This window comes from Cynocephalus volans, chromosome 14, assembly GCF_027409185.1.
Source record: "Cynocephalus volans isolate mCynVol1 chromosome 14, mCynVol1.pri, whole genome shotgun sequence".
NCBI lineage: Eukaryota > Metazoa > Chordata > Mammalia > Dermoptera > Cynocephalidae > Cynocephalus > Cynocephalus volans.
This window is the reverse complement of record NC_084473.1, coordinates 100,769,013-100,781,953: the sequence shown is the minus strand read 5'-3', so window position 1 is coordinate 100,781,953 and position 12,941 is coordinate 100,769,013. Positions and strand designations below refer to the sequence as shown.

Sequence of the window (12,941 nt, the reverse complement as noted above, 5' to 3'; positions counted from 1 at the left end):
ACTCTGGGGTAAAAGCTGTAGGTCACTGGCTGCCCTTGGGGCTGAGGATTCCTTGTCTGGGAAAGAGAATCAGGAAGTGCCACTGGCACCAGTATAGAAGGTGCCTAGGTGGGGACTTGGGCAGGACAAAAATGTATAAAAAAAAATGTATGCATACTAGCCAGTCCAGGCAAGAAAAGATGGGAACGTACACCCAGAACCAGGTCATAAAAACTGAGAGAAGGGAAGAAAGAATAGTTAGTGAAGTGTAATTAAGTCTATAGTAGTCCTCAAATCCCATGTTAGCCCTTATTTTCATCCTCCAATAAAATTTTAAATAAAATGATCCCAGTTTCAGCTCTTTTTCTCATTCCTCCTTCCTTCTCTAAACCTTCTGCCTATACTCCTGCTTGCTTTCCTCATATTTGGAAGTATTCAGGAATCACCTGCAAAGATGGTTATACATAAAGAATCCCAGGCCTCAGTCAGAGACCCTGGTTCTCTGTAGGTCTTGGATGGGGCACAGGCATTTGCATTTTCCCGAGGATTTCCAATAATCATGTGGTCCACAGACCATACTTTTAGAAACATTCCTTTAATATACAAAAGTACTTCAAGAAGTTCATGGAAAAATAGAATTGAAAGATAGTATGAATCCATCCATGAACTTTTTGAAGACTCTTGTAAGTGTCATGGGTTGTAAGAGCTCCTGGAAAGCAGCCACTCGTGCTGCTGTCCCAGGGCTCATGTTGACCACTGAAAATATTCCACATATGCGTTTTGTGCAGGGTTGTTACATGGTTGTTTCTCGTACCCAGGTCCCACCTGCAGCCCACCTCTGACACACAGCAGGGGTCTCCACCTGGAAAACTTTAATCCATCGTCAAGATCTTGGTCAAATCTTTCTGCACTCTGAGGCTTTCTGGACACTCGCCAGCTAGAGGCGGTAGATTCCTCTTGGTGCCTCGTGCTTCATTACGCTTTTGATGAGTTGTGGTCCTTTGTGTGTTCTCTCTCCACAAAACCACGACTGCTTTAGGTGCCAGTAAGTGATCTATAAACATTGGTTGAGATGAATTGAAAACATTTCTCAACGAGGGGAAAAAATTTGGAGACTCCATGAAATGGACAGGCTACATGAAGAATCCAGCATTTATGATAGTTTGAATTTACTTTGTTTCATTTTTGATATTTTAAGACAGATTGTTCCATTTTTATGCTTAAATCCCCCTTTGAAAACCTATTTTTTGTTTGCATTTTCTCATATGTCAAACTCACTTTCTCTTGGTTGTCGGGTTTCCTGGAAGAGGCAATTCACTGTATAGTAAATTCATGTCCTGGAATAATTAATTTACCTCACATGAGTGAGTGCTTTATTCTGAGGACACGCAGTGTGCCCTGAGTCACCACAAGTCCTGGCTTTAATCAATACAGGGAAAGCTTTCTGATTGGTCTTCATCGTTGGTAACGCTTGGCACTGATGAGTGGAATATGCTTTCATATTTGACAAAGTTTTAATTGAGCCTACACAGCTATTATTTGGGCTATATTTTCCTGCAATTGAATTCATGCGTGTTAAGATCATACAAGGGTATGGAATCAGAGCAAAAGAATTTTGCAACACTCTATCAGTTTAACTTTAATCTAAGCAGTTCAGGTTACAGAGTCTGTTAATGTGGGAATACAAATTAGAGAATTGACCACTCTTAAAACACATAAACAAAAAACCACTTGTATTTATAAACTGAAATAACTGAGGCACAGCTTTATCATATGCTTGTAAACACAGACAGGATATATTGTTTTTATTTTCACAATCAGAAATCTGCCTTTACCGCCCACCTTCCATATGGATGCCTAGTCCCTTTGGTCCTAAAGGTCATGACCATTGAGATGAAACACTCTGCATCTTCATTATACTAGACTCAGCCAGCATTAGTTGAACATGTACTTGAAACCACGACAGGCAAGGAACCATGCTAAATGTACCTTATATTCTCTCAGGGCACGCATTCTGGTGGAAAGGAAATGAATATCCATAGAAGATAATCAAATGAAACATCATCTAAATATAAAGTGTGTTTTCCCCCCAGAGACTGTTGAGGTGGTCTTAGCTGGCCTGCATTTTGCCTGTGCCATATTTTGAGTGACAGAGTGATGAAGAAAACCTCAATTGCAGGTGTATGTGAAAACCACTAATTGTAGTGCTTTCACTTCTCTGTCTCTAAACTGGTGATAATCACACTCATGTATGTTAAAGCGAGGCAAGATGATAACAAAGCAGAAGGTCTCAGTGAATACTATATGCACCTTACTTCCATGGTGTTCCATGGAATGTAAACTAACACCTGTCAAAACATAGGCATGTTTCGTGATGTTACATGGGCCAGGTGTTGCAATGGGTTTTGAAAATAAAGTGACAAACCATTGCAGGAAACAAATCGCCTCCAACCTGCAGGTTCCTGTCCCGGCAACCTATCTTCCATACGTCCTTTGAGTTCTCTTGCTGAGATGCTAATGTGTTCCTATCACACTGCTCTTTCTATTAACAACTCCTCCATGTAGTCATTGATTCAAAACACATCAGTGACATGGCAGACACTATGCTAAGCATTGACAACACTTTTTGTTTTCTTATGGAGCTTCCAGTTGGGTTGGGGAGGTAGACATTAATTATATTATCAAGGATATGATGTCTCATTTTCCCCTTCAGCCTGTAGAACAAAGTTAAAGCTCCTGGCTTTGCGTGTAACTGTCATCATCAGACCCCTCAGTTCTTTCGTTCTCATCTCCTGACATCATCTCTCGCCAACCTGTTTATTGCGCTATGCCTTTGTACAATCCCACTTCTCTTCCTTGAATTACTTCTCTTCTTTTTTCTTGCTTGGAGAGGTCTCACTTGTTCGTGATGATTTTGCTGAAATGACCCCTCTTTTGTGGCAGTGGTTGCCACTCTTTTCCTGCATTTCCAAAGCACCCTCCCCCTCCCGTGGCCAGCACTTGTAGTGCTGGGTTACAGTGCTGTCACTGTTTCTGTATTTTCTTTAGACTGCAGTCTTTTGAAGGTAGAAATCGTGTTCTGTGTACTTTCATCTTTAGACCCCAGTACAGAATTTGACCCAGAATAGATGCTCAGAACATGTTGGTTGATGTTAAATTGCTGCCTACAATCATATTAACTCGATATGGAGATTAGGAAAGCAAGATGCATGGAAAGGGGGAAAAGATGATTTAATGACATGAGCTAATAACTGTAAGGTCCTATTGGGAAAATTAAAGACCGATAGTTTCATTTTGAAGCTTTAGAATTAAGAGATTCAACTGGAACTTTTGAAAGACTAGAGTCTATTTAGGCTATTATTTTGGTGTGGACATTATCATTTTGATGTTACAGAATGAGGATGTGAGGCTGTGGACTTCAGGCACGAAATCTTCATGTGTTCATGTGATGATAGAGGATTAAATCTCACCTCTTCACAGTGTGTGTGCTGCTGTGATATGCTGTGACATTACACTGTGCCCGAGGAAACTTCTGGCCACATATAGTACACCAAGGACAGTCAGACACTAGCCTTCTCCATTTGCCAGCTCTATAAGTTTCTTGGGATTCTTTTAGAGAAATGAAGGAGTCTCAAGTTTACTGTGATGATGAAGACCGTCCCCTCTAAAGATGACCTACCAGAGGGGTAGAAAAGGTTTCATTCTCTGTTCCTCAGACTGTTTTACCTGTATCTCCTTAAGAGGAGGGAGACTAGCTCATTTGTTGTTTTGTGTACTTAGTGATGTTATTGGAGGCGAGGATATCTGACTTCAGGTCAGAGTATACTGCAACAAAAAATCTCTTTGCAAGGAAAGCACCTCCAGGCCTTTGCTCGAGAGGCCATGTGCATCAAGCTGGCATCAAGTTGTGTATGACAGACTAGGACGGGAATGTGTGAAATGTCTGCCCCCAACCCCTAGGGCGCCTCAGTGCCGTAGATGTGCACACCCTTCATGGACGACACACTCCTGGACACCAGGGCCTCTGGTGCCCACGCAGGGTGTTCTTCCCTGCTGCGCGTCTTGCTGACGCTGGTAGGAAACTTCATTAAGGTACAGCAAGGTGTCTGGCAAAGAGGAGCGTCATTCTTGGTGTCTTGTTCAGGATACAAAGCAACTGAAAATGATCCCATGGACGGTCATGTAAAATTAACTCATTTTTAAATTCCTACACAAAAGCTGTGTTTCCAATCGTTTCTGAATAGGAACTTTTTGTTACATTGCTCACATAATGAATTGCAGATTACTTTTTGCCAATGAATGATGTGAATATTGTTTCAGAGATGTGTTTAGAACATTTACAAAAACACGACTCCTCAGCCTTTTAAAAATCAAAATCATCTTTTAAATGATACACAATGAAACCCCCCAAAAATCCAAATCCAAGAGGGAGGGAGGGAAGGGAATGGGGTTAGTATGAGGAACCAAGGAGTTTCAACTTTACAGCTGATGTTTTATTTTACAAAGTGAAGGTGATGGGAAGAAGCCAGGCAGTGGGAACGTCAGCATTCGTTAGGCTCCATGTTTGTAATTTAAAATGTTTTATAGTAAGTCCCTTCTGAGGCATCTTCTGCATAGGATTATAAAATTGCAAGAGGTAATATAACCATTATAAATTTTTGTTACAAGTGTTCTATTTGGCAACATTTGAGAAAAGCTCATTCCTTTGTGTTGCTGCGTATATGTCTTTTCTTTATAAAACGTATTATGATTCAGATTCTTAATCAGTCCAATCTGGCTGTTGCCCACATTATTTTGTATTGGGGGCACATCTTACTTTTTAAAGTCTGGTTAAAGACAAAATAAGCCCAAAAATGAAAATATGAAGATTTTCAGAAATGGGATTAATTGATGATTTATGTTTAGGCATGTGCTGGCCAGATGCCTACTATTGGCTTGTAGGAGAGATGCCCTTTCCCAGTCTGCTGTTCCCAATCTTTTGCTTGCTGTAGGAGGTTCCAGTATTTCATGTCAAGTCACTGTGACAGACCTCCCACTAGCTTCTGTCACCAAGTGCATGTGAGCAGTGCAGGCCACGCTCATCTTGGACATGCATTTGGTTCAGGACACCACATGAGGCAGGTGAATGCAAGAAGCAGTGTGGTTAGCTGAATAATGGCACCCAAATGTCCACATTCTAATCTCCAGAGCCTGTTAATATGTTACCTTATATAGCAAAAGGGACTTTGTAAATGTGATCAGGGGTTAGGATCATAAGATAGGGAGGTTATATTCAATTATCCAGTTGGGCTTGATCTAATCACAAGGATCCTTCTGAGCAGGAGGTAGGAGGGTCAGAGCCAGAGAAGGAGATGTGACTTGGGAAGTAGAGGTCAGAGTGATGTGGCCATGAGTCAAGGAATGTGAGCAGCGTCTAGAAACTAGAAAAGGCAAGGAACAGATTCTCCCCTAGAGCCTCTGGAAGGAATGCAGCCCTGCTGACAGCTTGCCTTTAGCCCACTGAAAGTGATTTTAGACTTCTGAACTCCAGAAGTATAAGATGATAAAGCTGTGGTGTTTGAAGCCGCTAAGTCTGTGGTTGTTTCTTACATCAACTGTAGGAAACAAATGTGATCAGCCTAGTGCTTGAGAGAGGATGAACAAGGCCTTTGCAGGGAGTGGAGGGCATCTCCCCCTCAGAGGTCCCTGGGCTCACCAAGGGTGGGGAGGAGTGAGAGTTGAGTCCTCACAGTGCTGGCTTTGACTCAGACTGCCAGGGTTGACATCCTGACACCGTCGTTTATGAGCAGCGTAATCGTTAGTAACTGTGCCTCTGTCCACCTTTGCTCTCCCATTTATAAAACTGGGAATAAGAGAACTTGCCTCATAAACTTGTGATGAGGTTTAACTGATATAATCCGTTCCAAGCGTCTGCATGGCAGCTGGCACAGAGGGAAGGTGCTATTAACGTGGACTCTTATTGCATAAGCCCTCAGCTACGCAAAGGCTTTGCTACGTGATTGTGGCTGTTAAATTTTATTAGTGCATTTAATAAGATCATTCTTTCTTTTTGGTAAACCACATAAATTTTGCATTCTCCACTCGTGTAAATCTAAAAGAAATACCTGTTCATTCTGGGGGCAGTGACATTGTGGCTAAACACATGGTCTTTAGGTTGGTGGAGTCTTTGTTTTGTTTATATGGGGAACCAAAACAAATACGCTTGTTTTCTTGTGAGGAGCAGGTCTGCTTCTTGCCATGAAATGTGCTTGTGGTTACCTGTTTAGGTCTTACCTGAGAGGACCCCTAGTTTGCGTTCTTCCACCTATCCTTGTGCTCCCAGTAGGGGGATTTCCTTAAGACAGTGGAAGTCTCAGCATAAGGAGGACCAGGTTTTGGGGTAGGGAGGGAGGCAAGCATATAGGCCATTGTGGCTTTAGAGTTAAAAGGATGTGGAAAACTTTGCAGATCACGCCCAGCAATTAGTTTATGGCACGGTTATTACTAGAGGAAGGCAGGGTGGCCTGCTTTAATTGCATCCTCCCATCTCATTCTACAGTGCCTTCTGATAAAGAAGTCCTTCTGGTAGTTTACAGTAACTGTGTCTCTTTAGAGGGGACCCAGTGCGAGCTGTCACCCAGCTCATATTAAATTTCCCTCTGCATGTGACATTTGAGTTGGTGGGAGAGGAAGAAGTGTTCCAGACACAGAGGAGCCCATGTGTGCAGGAAGGCAAGAGCACAGCAAAGAGCATGGGCACGTTTGGCAAATTATGGGCAGTCAAGGCACCTGGAGTGGTCTGGGGTGGAGAGAGGGTGGTGTGAAACTGGAGTTGTTCAGCGACTGAGGGAAGAGTGGCGAGAGCTTCAGGGGTCCACCGTGGAGTGTGGACTTGAAGATATCATGAGAGTGGGAATAAAGGTCTCTGTGGGCCCAGAGGTTTGGAAATGCTGGGGAAGACAAGCAAAGGATTTTATTTCCTTTAAGAATTCTCAGAGCCTATTGATGCATTCTGAATTTCCCAGGAGTGGATACAATAGATAAATAGAAATGAGAACCAGAACTAAGGCATCAGGTTAAAAAGGAGAGAGTGGGTCCAAGAGAGATTCAGGATGAAGAATCGAAAATAAGTGGAGACCAATTATGTGGGGTGGGGGCACCAAGGAGGTGTGACGGGGAGAGACAATCAGTGTGACCACAGTTTCAAGTTCAGGACTTTATGCGATAGTTTAGGACTTTTAGATAATAGAGGAATAGAGTATATGTGGGAGAATGAATCAGTTTTATAGGAAGATAATGAGTTTCCAGTTTATTCTGGGCTTATTTTATTTGCGATAGTGGAAGGAGAGCTGATGGCACTGATGTCCACAGACCTTCTAGAGTGCGTGTCTGGGGACAGAGAGTTCTAAAAAGCTGGGAGAGCGGCGATGTTCAAGCCAGGGGTATTCATGAAGACCTCCAGGGACAGGATTTCCAAGGCTTATGTGCAAATCACAATCACCTATAAAAATTGATTGATAATATTGTACCCATGGGCAAAAGGGTAGAGCCATAATCTGGCTCTTAGTGCTGACTCTTGTCTTCTGATTTGGACCATTGCTGTCATGAAACAGAAGCTATATTCTCTCTTTCAGAATCACTGCTTGTGCAATGACGATGAATAAGTACGTGGAAGAAAACGTGTCCCAGAAATCCTACACGACCATCAAGTACTTCATGAAGATGCTGAGCAGTGTGAGCGAGACCCTGATCTTCATCTTCATGGGCGTGTCCACTGTTGGGAAGAACCACGAGTGGAACTGGGCCTTTGTCTGCTGCACCCTGGCCTTCTGCCTCATCTGGCGAGCGCTGGGTACGAGCACCCATCTGCCACACTCACCCACAGAGCAGGGCTGTCTCCCTGTCTCTCCCTTTTTGCTGCTGCTTTTTCATCTTTTTTCACTTCTTCTTCTTCTCCATCAACTTCTCCTCTCTCCTTCTCCTCCTCCTGCCCCTCTTCTCCCCACTTCCTGACATGTTCCCTCCTTCTCTGAGTGTCTTCATGCCTTTGCTGTAAGTCAAATTAGTCCCTCCTGGTCTCCCTGATTCTGCATTTTTGCCCATTGTCCTGGAACACCAGCAGCAAAGGCCCAGGGCCTGGCAGAACTAATATGACAGAGAAAAAGGGGAATGACCAGTCTGTTCTTTTTTTTTAATTTTTAATTTTACTTTTATTTTATCAATATACAGTGTAGTTGATTTTCATTTCCCTTTACCGATTCCTCCCTCCCTCTCCCTCTGCCTCCCACCCATCAACATCAGATCCGTTCACTTGTCTTAACAAGTTCAAAGAATTGTGATTGTTGTGTCTTCTTCCCCACTCCCCCATTTGTTTGTCTGTTTATTTATTTTTTAGCTCCCACAAATAAGTGAGAACATGTGGTATTTCTCTTTCTATGCCTGACTTATTTCACTTAATATAATTTTTTGTAAGTCCATCCATGTTGCTGCAAATGGTAGTATTTCATTCTTTTTTATAGCTGAGTAGTATTCCATTGTGTAGATGTACCACAGTTTCTGTATCCACTCATCTGATGATGGACATTTGGGCTGGTTCCAACTCTTGGCTGTTGTAAAGAGTGCTGCGATGAACACTGGGGAAAAGGTATACCTTCGACTTGATGATTTCCATTCCTCTGGGTATATTCCCAGCAGTGGGATAGCTGGGTCATATGGTAGATCTATCTGCAATTGTTTGAGGAAAATCCAAACCATTTTCCATAGAGGCTGCACCATTTTGCAGTCCCACCAACAATGTATGAGAGTTCCTTTTCCTCTGCAACCTCACCAGCATTTATCATTCTGTCTTTTGAATATTAGCCATCCTAACTGGGGTGAGAAGTTATCTCAGTGTGGTTCTGATTTGCATTTCCCAAATACTGAGTGATGTTGAGCATTTTTTGATATGTCTTTTGGCCATTCACAATGTCTTCTTTTGAGAAATGCCCATTTAGCTCTTTTGCCCATTTTTTAACTGGGGTACTTGTTTTTTTTTTTGCTGTAAAGTTGTTTGAGTTCCTTGTATATTCTGGATATTAATCCTTTGTCAGATGTATATTTTGCAGATATTTTCTCCCACTCTGTTGGTTGACTTTTCACTCTGTTAATTGTTTCTTTGGCTGTGCAGCTTTTTAGTTTGATATAATCCCGTTTGTTTATTTTTCCTTTTGTTGTGTGTGCTTTTTGAGTCACATTCATGAAGTCTGTACCTAATCCTACTTCCTGGAGTATTTGTCCAATGTTTTCTTTAAGGAGTTTTATTGTTTCAGAGTGCATATTTAATTCTTTAATCCATTTTGAGTTGATTTTGGTACATGGTGAGAGGTATATGTCTAGTTTCATTTCCCTGCATATGGATATCCAGTTCTCCCAGCACCATTTGCTTAAGAGGCAGTCTCTTTTTCAGTGTGTAGACTTGGTGCTTTTGTCAAAGATCAGTTGGCTGTAGGTATACAGGTTGATTCCTGGATTCTCTATCCTATTCCATTGATCCATGTGTCTGTTTTTATGCAAGTACCATACTGTTTTGGTTATTGTAGCTTTGTAGTATAAAGTCAGGTAGTGTTATGCCTACAGCTTTATTTTATTTTTTTTGCTCAGAATTTCTTTGGCTATTCATGGTCTCTTGTTATTCCACATAAATATTAGGATATTTTTTTCTGTTTCAGAGAAAAATGTCATTGGAAATTTGATGGGGATTGCATTGAATCTGTAGATCACTTTGGGTAGTATGGACATTTTGACAATGTTAATTCTTCTAATCCAAGAGCATGGGATATCTCTCCATCTTCTTGTGTCCTCTCTAATTTCTCTCAACAGTGGTTTGTAGTTCTCATTGTAGAGATTTTTCACATCCTTTGCTAACTTTATTCCTAAGTATTTTATTTTTTTGGTGGCTATTGTAAATGGGCTAGCTTTCTTGATTTCTTTTTCTGTGTGTTCACTGTTGGGAGTATAGAAATGCTCCTGATTTTTGTGTGTTGATTTTGTATCCTGCAAGTTTGCTGAAATCATTTATCAACTCTAGAAGTATTTTTGTAGAGGCTTTAGGCTGTTCGATATATAGGATCATGTCATCTGTAGACAGGGACAGTTTGACTTCATCTTTTCCATTCTAGATGCCCTTTATTTCCTTCTCTTCTCTGATTGCTCTGGCTAGTACTTCCAACACTATGTTGAATAGGAGTGATGAGAGTGGGCATCCTTGTCTAGTTCCTGTTATTAAGGGAAGAACTTTCAGCTTTTCCCTGTTTAGAATGGTATTGGCAGTGGGTTTATCATAAATGGCTTTAATTATGTTGAGATACTTTCCATTTATACCTAAGTTGTAGAGAGTCTTTATCATGAACAAATATTGAATTTTGTCAAATGCTTTTTCAGCATCTATAGAGATGATCATATGGTTATTGTCTTTGATTTTATTGATGTGGTGTATCACATTTATTGATTTGTGTATGTTGAACCAACCTTGCATTCCTCGGATGAATCCCACTTAATGATGGTGTATAATTTTGTGTGTGTGTTGCTGAATCTGTTAGGTAGTATTTTATTGAGGATTTTTGTATCTATATTCATCAGGGATATTGGCCTGTAGTTTTCTTTTTTTGTTGTATCTTTGTCTGGTTTTGGTATCAGGGTGATGTTTGCTTCATAGAATGAGATTGGGAGAATGCCCTCTGTTTTAATCTTTTGGAATAGTTTGTAGAGAATTGGTATCAGTTCCTCTTTGAATGTTTGGTAGAATTCTGCAGTGAACCCATCCAGCCCTGGGATGTTCTTTGTTGAGAACCTTCTGATAACAGCTTCAATCTCTTTTATTGTTATTGGTCTGTTCAGGTTTTCTACATCTTCTTGCATCAGTTTTGGTAGTTTGTGTGTGTGCAGAAATTTAACCATTTCCTCCAGATTTTTTAATTTGTTGGCATATAGTTGTTTATAGTAGTCTCTAATGATTTCTTGTATTTCTGAGGTATCAGTTGTAATATCACCTTTTTCATTTCTAATTTTTGTTATTTGGGTCTTCTCTCTTCTTTTTTTAGTTAGCCTTGCTAATGGTTTGTCAATTTTACTTATCTTTTCAAAAAACCAGCATTTTGATTCATTGATCTTTTGTATCATTTTTTGGGTTTCTATTTCATTAAGTTCTACTCTGATCTTAATTATTTTTTTCCATCTGCTAACTTTGGATTTGGATTGTTCTTGTTTTTCTAGTTCTTTAAGGTGAAGTGTTAGGTTGTTTACTTGCCATCCTTAAATTCTTCTGACGTAAGCATTTATTGCGATGTTTCCCCCTTAGTACTGCTTTTGCAGTATCCCACAGGTTTTGGTATGATGTATCATTATTTTCATTAGTTTCAATAATTTTTTTGATTTCCTGTGTAAATTCTTCTTGGACCCATATGTCATTAAGTAGAATGCTGTTTAATTTCCATGTGTTTGTATAGTTTCCAGAATTTTGTTTGTTATTGATTTCTAATTTTAATCCATCTTTTGTGATCTGAAAAAGTACATGGAATAATTCCAATGTTTTTGAATTTGTTGAGACTTGATTTGTGACCTAATATGTGATCTATCCTGGAGAATGTTCTATATGCTGATGAGAAGAATGAATATTCTGAGGTTGTTGGATGGAATGTTCTGTAGATATCTGCCAAGTCCAATTGGTCTAAAGAGCTGTTTAGATCTTGTGCTTCTCAGCTGATTCTTTGCCTATGTGATCTGTCCAATATTGAGAGTTGGGGTGTTCAGGTGCCCTGCTATTATGATATTAGTGTCTATCTCATTCTTTAGGTTATTAGTGTTTGCTTTATAAATCTGGCTGCTCTGATGTTGGGTGCATATATATTTATGATAGTTATGTCTTCTTGATGGATAGATCCTTTTATCATTGTATAGTGGCCTTCTTTATCTCTTTTTATGGTTTTTGGTTTAAAGTCTATTTTATCAGATATAAGAGTAGCTACTCCAGCTTGTTTTTCATTTCTATTTTCAGGTTTTATCTTTTTCCATCATTTCACTCTTAGTCTATGTGTGTCTTTACAGGTCAGGTGAGTCTCTTGAAGGCAGTATATAGTTGGGTCCAGCTTTTTAATCCAGTCAGGCAGTCTGTGTCTTTTGAGTGGGGAATTTAATCCTTTTACATTAAGAGTTATTATTGAAAGGTGTTGGTTTATTCCTTGCATTTTATTGATTTTTCTTTGGATGTCTTAAGTGTCTTTTGTTCCTTTCTTTCTGATTTACTGTTTGTCTTCTGTATTTGTTGGTTCCTTGGGTTGTAGATAAACTTTTTTTTATCTTCGTTGTTGGCATTTTTATTTTACTAGTGAGTTTTGGTTTTTCTTGAGTATTTATGGCAGTGGTGGTTGTTTTTCAGGTACCAAACCCAGTACTCCCTTGAGAATTTCTTGTAAGTCTGGTCTTGTGGTAGTGAGCTCCTGCAGTTTTTGTCTTAGAAATATACTATGTGTCCTTCATTTCAGAAGGATAGCCTTTCTTGGTAAGGTGTTGTTGGCTGGCAATCTTTTTCTTTTAGTATTTTGAATATATCATCCCATTCTTTTCTGGCTTTTAGGGTTTGTGATGAAAAGTCTGATGTTAGTCTGATTGGGCTCCCTTATAGGTAACTTGATGCTTCTCTCTTGCAGCTTTTAAGATTCTCTCTTTGTCTTTGGGTTTTGCCAGTTTGACTATAACATGTCTTGGAGAAGACTTTTTGGATTGAATATGTTTGGGGATCTTTGAGGTTCCTGAATCTGAAGATCTGTGTCTTTCCCTATACCTGAGAAGTTTTCTGCCATTATTTCACTGAATATGTTTTCAATGCCATTTCCTTTTTCTTCCCCTTCCTGAATACCCATTATTTGGATATTTGAGTGCTTAAGGTTGTCTGTTATCTATCTTAGATTTTCTTCAATGTTCTTAATTTTTTTGTCTGCCTGTGTTAT

At 40.1% G+C, this 12,941-nt stretch overlaps 1 protein-coding gene across 2 annotated transcripts in view; it reads left to right on the top strand.

The window, feature by feature from the left end:
- Nucleotides 1-12,941, top strand: part of SLC9A2 (solute carrier family 9 member A2) — a 105,240-nt gene that overhangs the window by 47,238 nt on the left and 45,061 nt on the right. For both annotated transcript variants that reach the window (XM_063078633.1, XM_063078634.1), the window contains exon 4: nt 7,593-7,810. In XM_063078633.1, the coding sequence (XP_062934703.1) occupies nt 7,593-7,810 (218 nt within the window). The remainder of the gene's footprint in view (nt 1-7,592; nt 7,811-12,941) is intronic.